At 40.3% G+C, this 19,925-nt stretch overlaps 2 protein-coding genes across 6 annotated transcripts in view; one reads left to right on the forward strand and one right to left on the reverse strand.

Moving 5' to 3' along the window:
* PPHLN1 (periphilin 1) overlaps positions 1 to 6,704 on the reverse strand; it is a 73,246-nt gene extending 66,542 nt beyond the window's left edge. For 2 of the 4 annotated variants that reach the window (XM_075080985.1, XM_075080986.1), the window contains exons 1-3: positions 6,619 to 6,700; positions 1,310 to 1,357; positions 127 to 218 (exon numbers count right to left, since the gene is read on the reverse strand). In XM_075080985.1, coding sequence (XP_074937086.1) covers positions 127 to 218; position 1,310 — 93 coding nt within the window. In that variant the 5' untranslated portion in view covers positions 1,311 to 1,357; positions 6,619 to 6,700. Of the gene's footprint in view, positions 1 to 126; positions 219 to 1,309; positions 1,358 to 6,618 lie in introns of all 4 variants that reach the window. The other 2 variants (XM_075080984.1, XM_075080987.1) reach the window with 2 other exon arrangements.
* Positions 6,705 to 6,783: 79 nt separating this feature from the next.
* Positions 6,784 to 18,876, forward strand: ZCRB1 (zinc finger CCHC-type and RNA binding motif containing 1). Of its 2 annotated transcripts, none has more exons than XM_075080989.1 (8): positions 6,784 to 6,918; positions 11,909 to 11,999; positions 12,167 to 12,195; positions 15,415 to 15,526; positions 15,607 to 15,714; positions 16,578 to 16,687; positions 16,781 to 16,856; positions 18,229 to 18,876. In XM_075080989.1, the coding sequence occupies exons 2-8, from the start codon at positions 11,916 to 11,918 to the stop codon at positions 18,358 to 18,360; spliced, it is 651 nt and encodes a 216-aa protein (XP_074937090.1). In that variant the 5' UTR covers positions 6,784 to 6,918; positions 11,909 to 11,915; the 3' UTR covers positions 18,361 to 18,876. The 2 variants fall into 2 exon arrangements, with proteins under 2 accessions (XP_074937090.1, XP_074937091.1); XM_075080990.1 differs by having other exon boundaries at positions 6,794 to 6,918; positions 11,912 to 11,999.
* The last annotated feature ends 1,049 nt before the right edge of the window (positions 18,877 to 19,925 follow it).

Here is a 19,925-nt window from a genome sequence, read left to right on the forward strand (position 1 = left end):
AAAAGAACAGAACTTGGGGTATACTGGAACTTAAATATGTACATAAATCCAGCCCTTATGGTACAAGTCATGGTATAAAGGTACAGTATCACAGTATAATGCTCGAGAAACATACTGTACACTTACATCAGGATGAATCCTTGGAGGGAGACGTTCTCTTGGAACTCTCTCATAGTCATATCGCCCTTCAGACCACATTTCATCTCTTCGATATGCCACTATAGACAATAAAAATCCAATTAACCAAACCCAGACTCATTATGGATAAATAAAAGGATAGTGAACACAGAAATAAAGGTTCCTGGACTTGTCCCAATATAATGTATTATGCACAAGCCCTGTACATACTTTTAACAGGGCTAATTAAAAAAAAAAAAGTGTAAGTCTACCTAGTTATAGAAGGAATTAATGAACTTTAAGCAAAAATAACTTGCAGTATGTGCAAGAACAACTGAACAACTAGAAATTAGTATCATCAGTAATCAGTATAATTAGAAAATTACAGGACTTACAGACGCCATAAACAGCTCTATTGAAATATATGCATATTGCTGATACCAGCTGTACATATAAATTCATACACACATACCTTATAGCAATTTTGATATTGCTCTGCTAAAAGCAGAGAACTTTAAAAAAAAGCGCTCAACTCCTATTTATTAGATTGAAGGATTTCTACAACTTTAATTGAATTATAACATCTCAACCATCTGGAAAGAGGTTAAAACACAACACATCATACAGTTAGTACAAAGCTCCATGTTTTGGATATATGGTGAAATGCATTCTTCACATGCAGATTTTTCCTGTTTTAAATTGGGAGCCAGCAGAACATACAAATTCCTCTTTCCAGAGAGAGGTGACTTTCAAAGTCAAAATTAGGAACTAAATACAGGTGGAAATAAACCATCACTATAAGATATTCTAGTCATGCTACGTTAGACAACACAAATTTGAGAAGCTGAAACCTTTCTGATGATCATAAAGGTGATAAAATATACACTATACATCATTGAAAAGATATAAGAAATTGCTAGAATTACACTTTTCAAAGTTTCCCTTCACAATGGTAGTTCTACCTATTAAAAATAATCAATATGAAAAAGAAACAGCAGGACATATTCAGAGGAGAAATAGGTAACATCAACTTTCACAAAATAAAAACACTTAACTGGAAATAGACTTATGAGGCTATATAAAAATATTATTACAGATGTTAAGAACCAATATGACAAAAGGATTTATTAACTGTAAACAGAGGTGGCACTGAGTCAGATATATGTTTTTGTGAAAAACAATGAACACTCACTTTTCTGTGAGTTTTAGCAACTCTGCTTCTGAAGATCCATTCAATTACCTATAAAAAACCAACCCTCAAGTTAGCAAAAAAAGCATATATATTCATAAGTACATTTTTTCTTTTATGTAAACCAGACATTTAAAATCTAAATCTTTCAACTGCCCGTTCCCCATGATCTGTCTGGATTCGTACAGAGTAATTCACTACACTCAATTAAGAAAGAATCTAAACTACTCAGCTGAATTCATAATATCAAAAAAACTTCCCATGACAAATTATTAGATACAACAATTTCCTAATAAATTCCAGAGTTTTCTTTCCCTTTGATCATTTTTTACTCATTACCTCAAGTCTAAGTTTTTCTTTTATTTGTTAGGAAAAGCTTTTGGAAAGTACTATAACTGCTTTCTTAAAAACACTTAGAAAAATTTTTAATATAGTAACTTAACTTACATTTAGTTGTCTTTCATTAAGCAGAGAAAAATAAGACTCAGTTTCATATGATGAGAGATTAATGAAAAGTTTGATTTAACAAATGCTTCCCCTTTGGTAATAGATAGTAAATGCTGATGAAGTAGCTCTTTCCTCAACTGTAATAAGCCTTGTATCTTCTTAAAAGTTTGTTCCAGTTTATAATATACTTGACCTTAATTATGTTCTATAACCAAAGACAGAGGACTAACCTGATGTAGCCACAGATTTATAAATCAAAAGCTGACTAAGCCAACAGTTTGGCTTTGGTAAGGGTAAGAGCTAGAGGGCCTGCTGTCCCTGCCCTCACCAGCGTGCTCCACGTAACAGTCAATAATTCTCAAACCACTGCTCATATCTGTTGGTCAGGCACTTCCATCAGAAGCACCTTCCTGGCACTTTCACAGTAACTGTCTCAACTTCTCTTCATTCTCTACTTCAGGGACTTTTGCTAAAGCCTTAAAAATTCATACTGGGGCTACACGTGCATTAAGTGTTCCGAGGCTGACCCTGTTCCCTCTCCTTCCCATGTTACCAGGAGAGTGTCTTACACCGTCCCCACAGCCCTCTTTCCTGTGTACCTAGAACAGTACCTGAATACTCCTGTTTTACAAGTATCAGGACAGAATTAGCTGAGGCAAGACAAAATCGTTACACTAGAACAGTGTCATACACTTTTTCTCAACACACACTGCTGCTGGTCCCTCATGCCCAGCCCTTGCCCCAGGGTGGACCGTTCCTTCAGTCCCTACCTGTCCACAGCTGGAGAGCACCTGAGACTCCAGACTGCCCCAACACAGCCCACGCACCTCTCACATGCGCATAGACTTTGATACCTGACGGTGAGCCTCGCTCAGTTTTTAGACCAACAGCAAATATCAGAAGCTGTATTCAGATACGGTTTTCATGGTTTTTTTCGCATGTTGATAAATACAGTAAATTCCACGCCCTGTTGCCTGCAGCAGTTACTGAACTTGTTAACTGAACACAATGTTCAAAAAGCAACACATCTCAGATAAGTGCCACTGAAGCTAGGTGCAAGCTTTCACATCATGCTGCTCTGTCAGTCAAGCCACCTCCAATATCCCAACACACATCACAGGCAGCAGGCACTGACATTCACATACACCCTCTGTCATATGATCAAGCAGCAAGGCTGATAAATCTCCTGTTTTTATCACTGTTGATGGACCTCACTGGAACTAGCAAGAATTATCCCCAGCATTCTGACAAAACAGAAACACAAGCTGGAAAAAGGTAGATATACTATCACAAAAGCCAACAGACTGAAGGAAAAAAAGAAAAAACCACCACAATTCCATCAGACAAGAAGTAAGTATGGAGGAAAATCTCAGAAGTGAGAATATTTTGCATTTAGAGGAATGAAATGAAGAAAATTAATCAGATAAAATCAGCCACCAAGTACTTGCTCAAAATGCTGGTAAGGAAAAAAGTAGGAGGAGACCAATTTTATACAGAAGACTAAACTGACAAATTTTATCTGGGACCAATGAGATAAAGTAAGGATGCAATTGAAAATACCAGAAGAAAACAAAACGTTTAAAAGAAAAAAAAAAAGCATTCCCCAGCATCTTGAGCACATTTCATCTGTTTCTACAGGAAAAAAAAAATATTCCATTTCTTAAACGATGTGGTCTAACGCAGCTTTAATAACAGCCTTGAAGAGACTAAACTCTTAGGATCAATATGAGAAGATTTCATTAATAAGGATTCAAGGGGTCAAACTTCAAGTTTACTACGCTGTATTCAGATTCATCTGTTCCCTCAAAACAAAGTTGTTCCAAAACAAAGATTAAAAAAACCCCAACTATTATTGTTTCACACCTAACACCATTGTCACTCACATGGACTATCTTCTATTAGCATATACAGCAAAGGTAGTTGATATTTCTTTAATATCATGACATATAATCACTTTCTATATTAATTTAAACAACCTCTTCCTACTTTTTATCAGAGGTGACTGCTTTCCATAAAGCAAGGTCTTTATTTTCTCAAATGAAGACACTCCAGTGTACTCAGAAGCCATTCTATTAGCGCAGCACAAGCTGCTCCACTGTGGCCAGGTGCCAAGAATGGCTTTGCTCTGATTATCACAGCACTGTGTCTTGCGCTATGCTAGTATAACTGGTGTAATACAAAAAGGGTTTCTTCATCAAGCAGGTTACATGGGTCACTTGAACTTTAGATTATTTTTTGTAAACTGGGTTTTCTTTATCAATCATTAATTTTTTTACTCTTTTTTGCTTTCTAAATAACATATGCTAAAAGAAAGCCAACATATTTACAAAAACACTTGAGTATTCTGCAATATTTTGCACAAAATTCTTGTCTGTGTACACTTACTTGCCACATGAATTTTCATCATGGCTAGAAATATCTACTTCACCAGGAACCGTAATTTTCCAGTGTATGCTATCAACCCTCTGCAGAATCTACATTTTTGTTTCAAAAACATGCAGCTTTTCTAACCCAGATGGCTACATCTTGCCATATGTGAACAAAGCATAAAACCAATGCTGTGCTGCAAATGCAGAGGCAGGCAGCTGCAGTAGCTCTGATGCTGCTGGGATATATCTAGTTTTATATTGTTACTTTGACAAAGAGCAGAGACTGACAAATGTGGGCCAGTTCTGTCTCTCCTCAGCTTTGGAAAGCTCTCAAAAAAAGTTTAGATGCTTTTGTATGAGTAAGACCTAGGAAAAATGCTTAGGAATTGTAACTTTTTAGAAATAACATGGCCAATTTTGCAACAATCACTGCTTTGAGGACATCAGAAAGATGGAAAACAATGCTTTTTCTTCTGACAGTTAGAATCAGTATTTGATAGTGCTTCAAAGACATTCCGCTATCTCTTACCTCGACAGGAAGACAGACAGATAAAACTAAGTTTGGGGAAAAAAAGTCACTTTCTCCTCCTCCCCCCTACTTGGGACAGGCAGAAAACACAAAATAGACATAGTCTTCTGTTGGTAAGATGAAAAAGCAGGTGTAAAAGCAGAGGGAAAAATCCACCATGACAGTACATAAGATACTGTGAGGGAGGCATTAAGAAAAAACAGGGATACAAAAAGAAACCATCTCTTCCTAATAACAAATATTAAGCCATAAGATTTTTCGAAAGCAATTAGAAGCACGACTGCAACAAGTCAAGGCATATTCAGCCTACATACCAAATAAATTGAAGGAAAAGGCTTTCTTCCAATCTCTCCTGACCTGTTCACAACAATTTTGACTTAAAAGAAAAAAAGAAAAAAAAAGGAAAAAAGAAACATTTAAGAAAGCACTCACCACAAAAGTCAAATTAACTCCCAAGAAGGAAAAAAAGCCAGAAATGCACAAGCTGAATAAAATTAACAGCAGCAGCATTCAGATGAGGATTTACAATCCAGCTGGTTCACTGTTTTTACCACATCATTCTAATATATCACCGGGAGCAAAAGCAATGGAGGCAATGCATTGGGGGATGTATTAATACAATGACTGATGTATAACCGCTTATCTTTGCCTGAACACCTGCAGTTACCAACATCCCATCCTTCATCAGTGTCAATACTACGAAAAGAGTGTTCTGCCAGGCTGCGATGGGGCTCCTACACTAGCAACATCAATGCAAACAACTGTACGGATCACCGCCTCCAGCATGGCTTTCCGTCTTGCAGCACAAACATTTTGACAACAAAATATGTCAGCTCACCATACTGCTGCCATAACAGGGCAAAACTTCAATGCTTTCAACATTTACACTTCAAAGTACCAACCAACCCTGAATAATTCGCCCAGGGAAAATCAGTGTGTCAAACCCTACTCACTGCTTGCACAGATTCTGTGGGTTTCCACATCTTTTTGCGTATTTCTGACAGCCTTTGCTCCCTTTTAGTCCCAGATGCCTCAGACAAAGAATTATTATAAGACTATCCATGAAAACCTCTAATGCATTGTAAAGAGCTTACCTAAGCAATATAACAAAGAACCACAGAGACCAGACTTAAAGTGTTTAAATACTAATAAAGATTTGAAATATAGTACAGGCCACCCTATTGTCAGGCTAGGTGTAAAGATCTATTCTAGTACTTTTAAGGAAATCAGCTAAGTGACACACCTACGACCTATGTTATCCCTCTAGAAACATAAAGCTACTGATTCTGCACCGCCATACCCACAAGAAGCCTCACTGAAAGTGTTTGCAAAGAGGTTTACAGAGCCTCCAGCTAGTTAGTAGAGTTTGAAATGAGTCTCTTAAGTATGCAGGAGTAATAGCCTTCCCTTTGAAGCAACACCGCAAATCAAGCTGAAAAACACCATCCCCCGCCACGCACGGGTTTTGGAAAGGACCGAAAAGAAGGGTTTACAGCAGCGACCCTCGGGCGGAGGCACCGGCGGCGTCCCCGGGGGCGGCGACCCTCCCAACCCCGGCCCCCCGCTCCCCAGCTACCCGGGGGACCGAAGGCTGCCGCCCCCCGTCGGGGGCTGCCCGCAGGCGCTGGAAGGGGGAGGCTGGCTCCCGGTGTCTCCGCGGGGTGCCGGCTCCCGGGTCGAGCCCCTCAGGCGCCTCGGCGGCCGCCCCCCGCGTCCTGGCAGCGGGGCGGAGAGAGGCGGGGAGAGGAGGGGAGGCGGCCTCCTCACGGCCCTGTACCGCCAACCGCCTCCTGCGGCCGCCAACCGCCGCTGCCCGCGGGCCGACGCTGCGGGCCACGCGAGCGGCTCTGATGCGATGAAGCATCACCCTCGCTTCGCGGAGGAGGGAGGCGAGGATATCCCGCTCCGCGGCACCCCCCGCGGGCACGGCCCGCCCGCCCCCACCCCGGCCCGTCCCCGCCGCTCACCCGCCTCCCCCTCCGGCTCCCGCCGAGCGGCAGGGCAGCTCCCGGTGCTGGCGCCGCGCCTCCTCCCACCGCTTCCGGCGCTCCCCACGCGTAGACGGAAACACCCACTTTACTTCCACCATCGCCATCACCTATTGGCCGGCGAGGGCGTTGGTCGCCGCTGTCGTCAGCGGAAGAGCGACGCCGTCCCGGGAGGGCGGTTGGAGCGGCGGTGGAGTAGAAGGGCTCGTCCGTCCCGTCCAGTGTCCGGTGTCGCCCCGCACTATGGGCGCCCGCGCGGGCTGAGCCCCGCCGTGACGGGTAGGCCGGAGCGGGGCCGCGTATCCCTGCAGGGGAGTGAGGTGCGGGGGTGGGCGGGCGAGTCCCGGCCCTCCGCCCCCACCGTCCGGGGGCGGCCGGTGCCCTTGTTTGCAGCTTCTGGCTTTTGTGGGTGTAGGCGGGGAAGAAGCGGCTCGTCGTCGCGCAGCAGCTCCGCAAGCAGCTGGTGGGGGCCACGGTGCTGTGGAGGAACCGCGAGGGGATGTCACTTACCCCGAAAAGCCTTAATACAACGCATGGAAGTTCCTGAGCGGCCAGTGGTTCTCTTGCCTTATGTTGTTTTGCACGTGCTGAGCTCCGAGGTGGAGCCGCTCGTCTCGGCGGGGGTTTCTGGGAGGAAGGGGCGCCCCGGAGTGAGTTACCTGGGTCCGCCTTCCTGGGTCGATTTCTGGGTTAGACCAGGCGTGACGGAACTGGGCGACCCTTCTCGCGTCGTCAGTATACTGGAAATGCATTTAGAAACAATCTGACGTTAAAGCCCTTAATGTACTTCCTGCCAGCAGCCCGCTCGCCCAGTCTTGGTGTCCCAAGGTTCTTGTGGTTAGGTAGCACATGAGAGCAGTCTGATTCGGGTCATGGATCCTTTTTGTGTATATTTCGGGCTTGGGCGAATTGAAAGGCTCTTGCACTCTTCCTTCTGATAGTGTCAATTTTATTTACCTTAATTCTGATCCTATCCAGTATTTGCCTTGTAATGTTTAAGTGACTCTGTAGAGGTAAAACAGATTCTGCTCTGATAGTTTATTACATGCCCCTTGTGTAGGAAAGAAGTGTAGCAAGTGGTTAATGCCCTGGTCTGGGACCAAGGAGGGCATGTGTTCGGTTTCCTCCTTTACCACAGACTTTTGTTTATAAGCTTGAGTCAAGCTCCTGCCACAACTACTGGTTTGTTGAATTGGGTCTAGACTTTGTTGATACTGTTAAATTAGAAATAAAATATGGTGTTTTAAGGATCAAGATAGAAGAAATCAAATTCATTAGTCTGAATGAGCCTATCTTGAGTAACTCACCCACAAATCATTTATACATATCTAATTGATTAAGTCACAAGTCTGACCTTGATGCTGCGCACTTAAAAACAAACAACTTTGTGCTTAAGTTGAAATGTTGATGTTAAGTCATTAAAATATCAGTAAATTCAGACTCCACTTGATGCTTCAGATGCGCCAGAACTATTTTAGTGGTGTCCTTATGTGTTCTGGTACAGAGTAGAAAAGCCAGTTACTGAAATGAATCATTGTCTTCTCTTGTGATGTTCTTGACATGAGTGACAGGTGCTGCATTAAGCATATTGGATTCAAGCAAAACATACTCAGGTACCCAGTGTATTTTGCAGGAGACCTAAACATTGCTGACAGATGGGTCTTGTCAAAGAATGGCTTCTTTTAGTTCAAGTTGTTGGAAAAGACCAAAAAAAAGACTGAATTCAAGAAATCGTAGTAATGAGAGACAATCCCATCCTGAGAGTCAATATGCGAAAATGATAAATGAAGGATGCATTAATATTACAGAGAGGCTATTGCATTAAAGGGAGTTGTGCTCAACCCCATGGAGATAATGTACTGGCTTCCAGCTATGCTTTGAAGTAAAGTAACCAGGTAGAAGCCCCATAAAAGCATTCTGTATAAACCAGAAATGTGTTGATTGTTGGGGAGATCTTGCAGGATATAGAAGCCAGGTTGTACATAAGACTCAGGTGAGTCCCCTGCAGTAGGTGGAAAGCACAGATGGCTTGGGGTTTTTTTAGTTATTTATTTATTTTGGCAGCCTGTGAAGTGAAAACTTGCAAAGTAGAGAGACTGGTGATCAAGGAGAAAGAATGTGATGAAAATGTTAAACTTGTATTGGGTGGTTCTATGAAGTTAGAAAATTCCTGAATTAAAAGACTGAGCCTTGTAATGATGAGCCTCCAGGTGCATCTCATCTAGAAAGTTAGCTTAAAGCTGGAATTGGCTTTTTTTTTTTAAATGTCCATCCTCACCTCCCCACCCAAGCTGGAAAATGTCAGACCAATAAATGTGAAGCTGGTATGGCAAGGCTGGCATCCATAAATGAAGGGAGGAGGGGGAAAAAAGCTATTCATTGATACGGTGTTGGCACTTGGTATCCCCACAGGTGCTTCATGGTGGTTTAGGGAAAAGGGACTAATGAATTTGTTAAGGCAGAGTTAAAACTGACACGTGATGTTTTGTTAAGGTTTATGAGGGTGGGAAGAATTGTGCCAGTAGTTGGATCTAAAACTGTATTTATACCACTGTATTCACAACAGGTAACTGGAAATCTGCATTTTAACGTGCTCAAGGTTTTTAAGGGATTGCTTTTGGTAAAATGTCATGTTTGAATATTTTGCAGAAGACTTAGTAAGGACAACAGGACTTTTAAATAGATAAGATGAATGGTCCAAATGTTGCCATTGTGCAAACCTGTTGGTGTATCTGCTTGGCACTTGGCCAAGATATTTGTAAACCATCCCAATGACACCTCAGTGTTTAGAACAGGAAGCCTTCCTGCATGTCTGGGGAAATGTTCTTTCCTGGAGTGGCGAATTTGAACCTTTGCCATCTTGAACGTGAGCGTTGCGATAGCCTTACAGTTCCTGTACTCCCTCTTTTATTAAAATTGTGCCTGTTCTGCAAGTCAGACGTTAAAAGTAAGAAATCCCAGCATGATAGTCCTAAACAATACAAATTGCTAAGAATGTTTGGGTAGTCAGAGCAGCAAGACTGTTTCACTTAAATTTGTCCAGGGACTAGAAACAAAGCTCGACCTCAGCTGTCTGGCAGCCTGCGCTCCAGGGTGCAACTCATTCAGCTTGGTTCTGGAAAAAGTAGTGTGCACCTGAAAATGGCAGTTCTGTAGTTTGCATTCATTAATAATTTCCTATCGACTGAGCTATTAGGCCTGTAGTAATCTTCACATGACATATCACCTTCTGTTCAGAGGTTTGCACTGCAGTGTTGTGGAATGCGCAAGCTGACTGCTTTCCAGTCATGCCGTGCTCGCTGGCATCTGTTCATTAAGACGGAGCCTGCTTGGTCTCCTACTACAAGGTGCTCTAACCTCTCTTGTCTTTTAGGCAGAGTTAAATTGCTATTTACAGGCACCTGAGGTTCACCTCTACTGCTTTCTCCTCCGCTTTGCAATATATTAGCATTGGCAACGTACCATAGTGCAGTGCTGAGGTAGCTCTTGCCGTATCCTTTGTATCCACTGTGCATCTGGATAACTGCACTTCAGGCCATCCATTCGCATGGCATGTTGCCAAGTCAGTCTGGTTAGGCTTGTCAAGGATACTAATGCCAAGCAGCAAGGAATTTGGAATAATGAATCCAGTCTGCATAACACCAGATGCAATGTGTGTCCTTTGTTACAAATTTATTCTGTTTTCATTTGCTTAACCTTTATGTTGCCATTTCTGCTTATGCCAAAAAACACAGTATTTGAACATGGAAGAACTCAGAATTCAGTCACTTGGAAACTGCCACTCAAATGAATTGTGATACAGTAAGCATGTCAGGAAAGAGAAGCAAAACACTTGGATAATCCTTGTCTTCTGGGAATGCCAGCTCTTCAGATGACTGAATCATGAAATGCCAGAAAATAACCACAGCCGGATTAGAGTGTGATACTAGTTACTCTCTTGGCACTTGGCCAAGCAATCTGCTCAAACTCACTGCCTGAAAAGTCCCCGAAGAAACTGTGTGTACTGTGACGGATGTTCACTTCGAATGCCTTAGCTTCTTTCATCCCTTCATCAGCTTTTGTCTGCATTTTTAAAATGAATTGGTCTTGCTGAAGAAATGGCTTGATCCTCAGTTAGGAATTGGCTAGAGGTGCCAAGAAGCAGGAGTAAGGCTGCAGGAAACTGGATAAGGAGGTAGTAATTGGACTGTGTAGGGAATGTTTTTTTGCTGTACTATTTGGTGTGCCCTCTCATAAGGGTTGTGCTTTACTCTGATCTTAAATTTTACTCACTTAGCTCTTGGACCAAGCCATGACTACAGAATTGATGGAAGGGAAGAAGTGTTTTGCACAGACTTCAGCACCACTTAAAATTCTGGGAAATGTCCAAACATGAGGAAAAACATAGGCTGTTCTTTTTCAAGTTAGTTCAGTTACTCTTCACCTAGTATTAGAAGATGTGTATGCAGTTATAACAAGGTTTTTTAATTGATTCATTGTTTCTAGGCATAGTCTTGGCTACTTGTTTCAAGAGCTTAATAGTGATTGGAAATTGCAATGGCTTTGAGATTTCCAGTATAGAGCTGTTTACTCAGGAGGAGGTGGGGGGATGCCTCTAGGGCAGATGCTGTCTGTGACAAGCTCTGGACAGTTGCAGTTCCAGAGCCATGTAGAAGTCTGAGCAATAGATACCAGAGAAAATACTTGGTGCTTTAGCAGCTGAGATACATTTTAAAGCCAGTGCAGTATCTTCCCCCCAGTAATTAGGACTCTGCTTTAGGAAAGCTGGGGTGTTGTTTCCCCCCCTTAACCAAATGTGGGCTATTTTATGTTGAATGCAGCTGAACTGAAACTTGTACAAAGAATCAGAACATGCAGCTACTTGAACGAAGGTCATTAATTTCACATATGGGCCAGAATGTTCAATAAATGGAGATTACTTGTTTCTTTCTGGACCTAAACCTTTCTTTACTGCACAAATCAGCAGAGGCTTATTTTAAGTGCACTTACTTGTCTGTTTTTTTCATTACTTACAAATTTACTCACGTAGAGCAAAAATTTGCTTTGGATCCAGGGGAGGGGGAAGGAATATACGTCTTCTGTGGCACATGAAGGCGAGCACTAATTTCATGTAAAATTATGAAAGGGAAATGAAAGCTATGCTTTTCTGCAACTTTACCATGATTGTCTGGGCTGGGTTTCAAAAACAACTTTTAAAAAGTCTTGCAACTGTTTTGTAATAAATTGCTCTATTGAATACATTTTAATTCTTCTCTCTTTCTCCTTCCAGCAGAAAAATGAGTGGTGGGTTGGCACCAAGCAAAAGCACAGTGTATGTGTCCAATTTACCTTTTGCTTTGACAAACAACGATCTATACAGGGTAAGTTTTTAAGAGCTGCACTGTGCAGATTAAACCTGTTGACAACAATTTTGAGTGTAAATACAATAGTGATATAGACCTCTTCAAAAAGTTTGTCTTAATTAATTTATTACTAATGATGTGCCATTTTCTATTGTTAAATCTTTTTATTTTGTTTCATATTTCAGATATTTTCAAAGTATGGGAAAGTTGTCAAGTAAGTGACCTGATCTGGCCTGCTATTTTTGTAGCTTTTGTTTTAAATACTTAATGTCTCTGTTTCACTTGAAAGTCTTGTGCTTTTTATAATTTAAGTATGAATGTGGAACTGTATTGATGTCCTGTTCATTTTTAATAAAATATAAATTTAATTTAACAACTGGAAGTTCTTGGAGTTACACGCATAATATAAGAATATTTGTGTTGGGGACAGGTTTTGCTAACCACCTCTTACAAGCAAGCAGAATGTTGTTGTGTGGTCTTTTATCTGAAATAGTTGAAACAATATTCTTTCAGTAAGTGTTGTCCCCCCTCCCTCAAACACTGCCTGGGACACAAGTGGGTAAGTGTAAAACTGGGAGCTTCTGCTTCTGTGAACTAGATGTCACAATTCCCACAGACAGCTCCCAGAACTGCAATGTAGAATTCCTCTATTTTTCATACTAGAAAGACTGCTTAGTGTTATATTTAAGATTAGATATATGGCTGCATAATAACAGCTTTTAATATGTGCAGTATCCATGAACAATACTTGTGAAATAATAGAAATAAATGCCACAGTAAGGAACTTGCTGTTTTGTTTTCTTTTTTTTTTTAAACTGGTCAGAATAATGAGACTCAAGACTTCAGTTTTCAATTCTACAGCAGCAAATATCTACTGTAACTTTTAGTAGCTGCTGTAATAATCTGTGAGATACAGAGATAAATGCAAACTTTTTGAAGTCTCAGGAGCGTGTTTCAGGTGACAAATAGCAGGAAAAGCCAAACTACAATTTTAGAAAAGCACTTTTTTTTAAAATTGACTGAGAGGAAAACCCTTACATAGGGATCTGGCAGACATACAGTGACCAATACAACTGGGCATCTACTGTCTCTATTGTTTCCAGGGCGGGCTGTCTGTTTTAGTTGATTAACACTGGTGTAAATTGTGGTAATGCTGGTGTTTAATGTCCATTGAGGGGCCTGTTCTCCCTAAATTTGATGCTTCTGAACTCCCCGCAGACGTTTGGTCATGTACCTAGACTCTGTGTGTTTGGGGTTAGGGGCCTCCTGCTGTCTCGGCTTTTGAACTTCTTCGATAAGACAATGAGAATTGTGTGAAGTATTGGCTGTATGATGCATTGCTTATTTTAAAGGTGTCATAGCAGCATCCCCTCTTTTTCTTTTCCTTTATTAGTAGTTTCTAGTGATTTATTTGCCTTTCTTTTCCTTTTTTTGGCTGTCATAGACAACAGAAAGGATGTTTTCAGATGTCTATGCAGAAGAAATTCTGCGCTGTGTCCTGTGTGAAAGTAGCTAATTTAGAACTTGCAATTCTATCTGCATAGTTACTGTTTTCTTCCACCTATATTCGTTTTGAAAAAAATTCACTTACTGATACCTAATTTTTCCTGACATTTTGTCTAGTCACTACCAGAAGCTAAACTGAATGCAACAAGCCACAGAATACCATGTGTAAAATACTACCATGACTGATCTATTTGTGTCTAGCAAAATTTATTTCCTGTTCACCCCTTTGTAAGCTGACCTGACTATAAACAGTGCAGATACTGTGGGATTCTACTGGTATTCCCATTTCACTGTGCAACTGAGGCTAATAAGTATCAATTTTCCTATTTGTAACCAGTTATTAATTCCTAAGAAAAAACTGTTCAAATATTAGCTTGATTTCTGCAGAGTCTTTGTTCAGGGACTTTAAAACACTTTGTAGAAAGCTTTGTGATGTCATCTAGGTCAGCTTTAACTTAATTAAATATGCTTTAATAGACTTCTTTTTGGGTTGTGTCTTGACTCAGCAAAGTCATGCTGACTCCTCGTCCCTACTGCATTTCTCACCCCAATATGTCCTGGCTATTATGATTTCAGCTCAGTTTGTTGGATGAAAAATCAGACTTTCTAGGGCTCCAATAAGTTGCTGACTTTTTAAAGATGTGTCTCACTTGTTTCTTCCTATGGTTGTGTTATTAACTGGTACGTTCAATATCACAATTAGAAGCCTGACAGTCGTATTAGGGTTCCGTTGGAACTCTTGGAAGAGTAACTTGGCAGAAGAATTAATAGAATTGTTCTAAAGTCGGTTTTATTGACGCTTCAACTCAGTGCATTCAGTTGGACACATCTTTGTCCAAGAGGCTTTGGTAGAAAAACTGTTCTAAGCTCTGTCTTTCTGTGCGTGTATTTGGAGGAAAATTGAGCTTTCTTTACTGCGCTTTTATACACTTCTTACTATGTAGGTCATCTGTTACTTACACAGGTTCTCTGGTAGGCCTTCTGCATTGAAGTGGGGCTTGTTTGGGGTTGTTTTTTGTTTGGTTGTGGTTTTTTTTTTTTTTAATGTCCTATTGCTGCTTACAATTTTGGCTTGCCTGATGGCTGAACCTTGTTCTGCCCATGGTGGACACAGGGAGGAGTTTATTCCCTACTTTTTAACATATATGTACAGACTGGCATCCTGTTTCCTGCTGGTCTTTGGTTGGTTGGGTGGGGTTTTTTTAAGAGCTAAAAACAATTAAGATTGAAAGAACTGAGGTTGTGTGGGTTTCCCCCCACTTCACCTCCTGTCATTCTTTTTCTTTGTCTGTTGTTTTCACTGGGTCGAAATCCTTCTTGACTTTGTTGATGTGCTTCTGGAGCTGTTGATTCCAATGTTAGATTGAAGATTTGACTCTGTATGTCATGTAAAATAACACATGCATCCATGACCCGCTTGGATTCCAGTTGGAGATATTTGTAGAACAATACTGCATATACTTATCATTTCCTATCATGAACCTGTTTAGGTGGTTAGTCCTACAGAAACGTAGAATTCTCAGTTTCGGTGCAGTTCAGTATATGGTGTTTTTCCAGCAATGACGGCAATAGTTGACGTTACTCATGAATTTGAATTTCACCTCCAGTATGTGTCGTTCCCTCCAGCTGCGTTGTCTGCAAATCTAAAGAGTATGTTCTCTGTACTTCAAGTCATCCAAGGCAATAAAGAATAATACAGGACCCAAAAAGACCCCTTGTACCTTTTTTTAAATCACCTCTGCTCTGCCTGTAAGCATGTGGCCAGGTTAGCTGTTCCTTTGGATTTCTGTTTAGTGAGCATTTCTATTGTTAAATATACTTTTTCCTTTTTGCTATATAGCGAAGCTAAGATCCCACTGGGATCTTTAAGGAAAAAATGTCTCTGAGGTAATTTTAGTGTATCAATAACACGGTTATGTGTTTTCAGAGTTACTATTATGAAAGACAAAGACACCAGGAAGAGCAAAGGAGTTGCCTTTATTTTGTTTTTGGATAAAGAATCTGCACAAAACTGTTCTCGGGCACTTAATAACAAACAGGTAAATTGTGGAAAGTTGTTATGGCAGGAGGGTTGGGTTTACGGTCCCAAAATATTTACCTTTTTTCCAATTTGCTGTAGTTGTTTGGAAGAGTAATAAAAGCAAGTATTGCCATTGATAATGGAAGAGCAGCAGAGTTCATTCGCAGGCGTAACTACTTTGATAAGTCGAAGTGTTACGAATGTGGGGTGAGTAAAACCAAAAATGAACTAATATATTCCATCTTTCAACTCTTAGCTTGTTTCTTCAGTTTGGCCATTGCTAATCCAGCCCATGCAGTTAAATGAATATTTTTTTTTCTGTTGATATTATCAACTTGCACAGCAGTTTCACCATTTTCAAGAATGATAGTACCCCTTTTGTTGTCTCTTGGGGATTTTGGGGGTGGGGGAAAATTGCACATGTAATTGCTTAATGTGCTGCTGAGCAGACAGATCTGAGTATCAGTATAATGATGGCTGAGAAGGAAAACCTCCTAATCTTTGCTTCAGAATACCTGCTTTTGCTATATCTTTGTTCATGATATAGTTGGCAGCAAAATAAATACTGGAAACAACTGTTTTAAGCAGAAGTGTGTTGTAAGTTGTAGGCAATTCCTCACTTTTCCTGAACATAATAACATAGGAGATTGAAATTTGGATAGTACTTAATGTCAAATACAAACTTAACTTATATTCATAACACTTTTTGGAGCAAAAATGTTGACTCACTCCTGTTTCTTAAACTGTTAATGCTGAGGTTTATATCTCGACTTGAACATAAACCGTGCTGTAGTGTATTCATCTATTGCAGCAGCCAAAGAAAATCTACTTTGCTCATAGCTTTTTTCAATTTGCAGTTAAACATGCATATCGCCACCAATCTCTTCGTTTCCATGGCAAGCTTATAGAGAAGAGTGTCTTCTGTGTGCTAATTCAGCGTTCCATTTATCTTACTAATTGCTTCCATTTTTTTCCCCATGAACTGTCTTACATTAACTTTCCTCATGATATGTTTCAACATAGAGTTGTTTGTAAGGGTTTCTGTTAAGCAATATTTCTTTTTCTCCAAGGAAGCAGGACATTTAAGTTACGCTTGTCCTAAAAATATGCTAGGAGAGCGGGAGCCACCAAAAAAAAAAGAAAAGAAGAAAAGAAAGAAAATAGTTGAGCCAGAAGAAATGTATGTATATTTATTTACATGTTACTACTTCTTTTAGGAAGTTTTTTCACACTGAATGCTTAAAATATATTTTTCTCTCTCTGCACAATGAAGTGAGGAGGAAGAAGAAAGTGAAGAGGAAGGAGAAGACCCTGCTTTAGATAGCCTCAGCCAAGCCATAGCTGTTCAGGTACAAAACTGAAGCATTACATATTATTATTTAAATGAAACTCCACTTCCTTTTTTAGCTGCTTTTTAAAAGCTCTGAGATACAGCCATAGCTCTGTCCACTCTGTAGCACTCAGGGTATTCTTGCCTGGTAGTAGTTGTTGACTAGTTGGTTTCTTTATATTGCAGGCATGTTCAGTGGGTTTTCTTTGGTTGGTTGGTTTTTTGATGTGGGTTTTTTTTTGTTTATTTGCCTTTGACTGTTTCACTATTGCTGTGTTTGCACATTGCAATGTTTTCTTTCCTTCAAGCTCCCTTGCTGCTTAGTTTCCTGTCATCTCTGCTGCGATACTCACTTAGGTTTTTGGACCACAAATCCCTCTTTACTCTGTTAACTGAACAGCCATAAAAACAGTTGTGTAACTGACCGGGTACATCCTCTGCCCGCACTCACTAGAATATCCTTGAACAACATCTATTTCTGGAATACTTCCTTTGCCTAATACAGTCCATCACTGTCTCTAACAGACCTCTTCTCTGAAAACATATTTAATGCATTTTTTTCTTAGATAGGTAGATAGTCTGACAGCTGTATTGCTGTCTTCTTTAATACTTCTTTACAGGCTTTTGCTTCACTACACAGAGCAAGCCTGACCTGATGTTCAGATTTCTTGGCTCCCTAGTCCTCAGCTCTTCCCTGTGTGCTGTTGTCCCCCCAAAAAAACCCTCAAAGGCTTTTAAGATAACTTTACCCTGAATATGACTGTAATGAGTGCAAAACTTACATGATGTAGTAAAAAAAAAAAATGCAAGAATGACAGTTATACCCTCTCTCCCCCCCATCCCCATCCCATAAGAACTCCACAATTGGAAGTAAAACCTATAAATGTAAGCAAGTCAGGAAACATCCCCATTTTTCTTGCCGTCCAAAGATTTTAACTGACATACCGTTTTTCCCAGTAAAAGGGAGCATCCATTTAAACCTCTGGTTGAATAACCTTTACATCCCTGAAGACATTCATTCCCTGAATGAATGACTGCAAAAGACAACAGACAGACTTGTTACTGGAACAAAGCTGATTCAATAATGTAAATTTAAAATGCGGTGCATTCTTTGCTTCGGATCTCAGCTGCTCTATAGTTCTGTAAGTTTGCCATGGGCAAAGTTCCTCTCTTTGCAAATAGAGGGTACTCCATGTGGCCTGCATTGGTGTAGAAGACTTACTGTTTGCATGTGCAAACTACTTTCAGAAATGTTTCGTAGTGCATGTGTTGTGTAGTTTATCTGGAAATTGAGATAAACCCTTTGAATTCTTTAAGTTAATAATTTATTATTCATAATGCATCTTAATTTTTCTTAATCCTAGCTAATACTTTTCCTTCTTCCATTTTAGCAAGCCAAAATTGAGGAAGAACAACAAAGATGGACGCAGACTGCAGGGGAATCTTCAATTTCAGATGATTCAAAACGTCCACGGATTAAGAAAAGTGCTTATTTCAGTGATGAGGAGGAACTTAGTGATTGAAATAGTAGTGTTTTATATGAATATGTAATATATATAATGTACATTTTGTAAAGTGATCTGTAATACAGGTTTGTCTCAGCATTGAAGACACTTAGTGAAAATCATGGTGTAGTTCTACCCTGCCCCCTGAACCTCCCATCTTTTGATCTTTCTCTCTCTCAAAACTTCACCTTTCAAGCCAGCTTCTTAAGAAAATTATGTGTTTCTACGCTTACATCCAGAAAAATATCTGGGAGAGTGCTTCTTGCAGTTCCCATCTAGACCCAAAACTTCAGAGTGAAATCTTTCATAAGATAATTTCCCAAGATTTTTTCCTAAGAGGAGTTCCTTTTAGGATCACTGTTAGCACCATTGATGTTTCATGTATTGGTCTGTTTATTGCCTGTTTGGAAGCAGTGCTTTAGTAGTATATGAATCTTGCACTAGTTCCTCTGCATAGGGTTGAATTTCAGCCTTAAGCATTGTACTAGTTTTTTAACTCTTCATGCAGTAATATAATAAATTACTGGCACATCAGCTTGGTCTGTGTAGTCATTTTAGACTAAACAACACATCTGTCTGTTTTCCAAAAGGATATTAAGATGTTGATCTTCTGTCTTATGCACAGTTTTAGTAACTTGCTGTACACTTTCTAGTGTTAGATAGCCTGTATACAATATAGGCTTCATAGGGGATGCAAGTTAAAAGGATGTGGTCGTTAGTTCAGTCCTGAAACATATTTAATATTTTTCTGAGAGTGATAGTTCTGTTGCTCTTGCATTAAAAATGAGAATGGCCGTACGTTTTAAAAATGGGGATGTGCATATGTTTTAATATGCTCTAATCTGACATTGAAAGTCTCTTGCTGTGATAAGGGCACTGTTTCTCCTGACTGCAGTTTGGGTGTCTAACATGGTAACTATGGTTATGCATGGGCTTTTAAATATACCTCTATCTAACGTGGATCACAGTCCTGTCCTCTCAGGCATCCGAACCTGCCGGCAAAATCCAAAAGGGACAGTTTCCTCTGCATGCTTAAAAATCAGCTTTCATGTATACTTGGAACTGTCATGGTCTCTAAGCAAAGTGAGTTGGCGCCTATTTTGCACCTAGAGCTGTTCAGATCTTTTAAATAGGGTCTGCATCCTTATATCTCTGCAGGGTTCTAGTCACATTCTCCTAAAAAGCCTCAGACATGTTAGGAGACCAGTACAAAGCCCTGCAGCAGTAATCACTCCCAAAACCACAGACACACGGCGGCGGTGGTAAGCCTTTCGTCTTGGCCACTTCATGTAGTCAAACTTTTCATTTTTAGGAGGCACAATATAAAACATGTTCACACTTGGAAGAAGAGACCAGCTGGCCTCTATTTCTATTTCCAGCTCTTCCTGTTGCTCATCAGGACTTGGTTTTTTTCCAGATATTGAAAATGTAAATCCAAATCTACCATTATGTATTCTTAATTAATACCAATTTACATTCAAATCTATAACTGCATGCAAAGCAAAGACACACACCCACCCCTCTAAGCTACGGGAAAGCAGTCACACACACACACACGTTCCCTCTAAGCTAATAGAAATCAG

The sequence above is a fragment of the Phalacrocorax aristotelis genome, chromosome 1 (assembly GCF_949628215.1).
Source record: "Phalacrocorax aristotelis chromosome 1, bGulAri2.1, whole genome shotgun sequence".
Classification (NCBI taxonomy): Eukaryota; Metazoa; Chordata; class Aves; order Suliformes; family Phalacrocoracidae; genus Phalacrocorax; species Phalacrocorax aristotelis.

Bases quoted from the DNA above. Each gene is read 5' to 3' on its own strand.
- ZCRB1 (XM_075080989.1), top strand. From the start codon at position 11,916: ATGAGTGGTGGGTTGGCACCAAGCAAAAGCACAGTGTATGTGTCCAAT. The intron at 15,527-15,606 runs GTAAATTGTGGA...AATTTGCTGTAG, and splicing joins GGGCACTTAATAACAAACAG to TTGTTTGGAAGAGTAATAAA. The intron at 16,857-18,228 runs GTACAAAACTGA...CTTCCATTTTAG, and splicing joins GCCAAGCCATAGCTGTTCAG to CAAGCCAAAATTGAGGAAGA.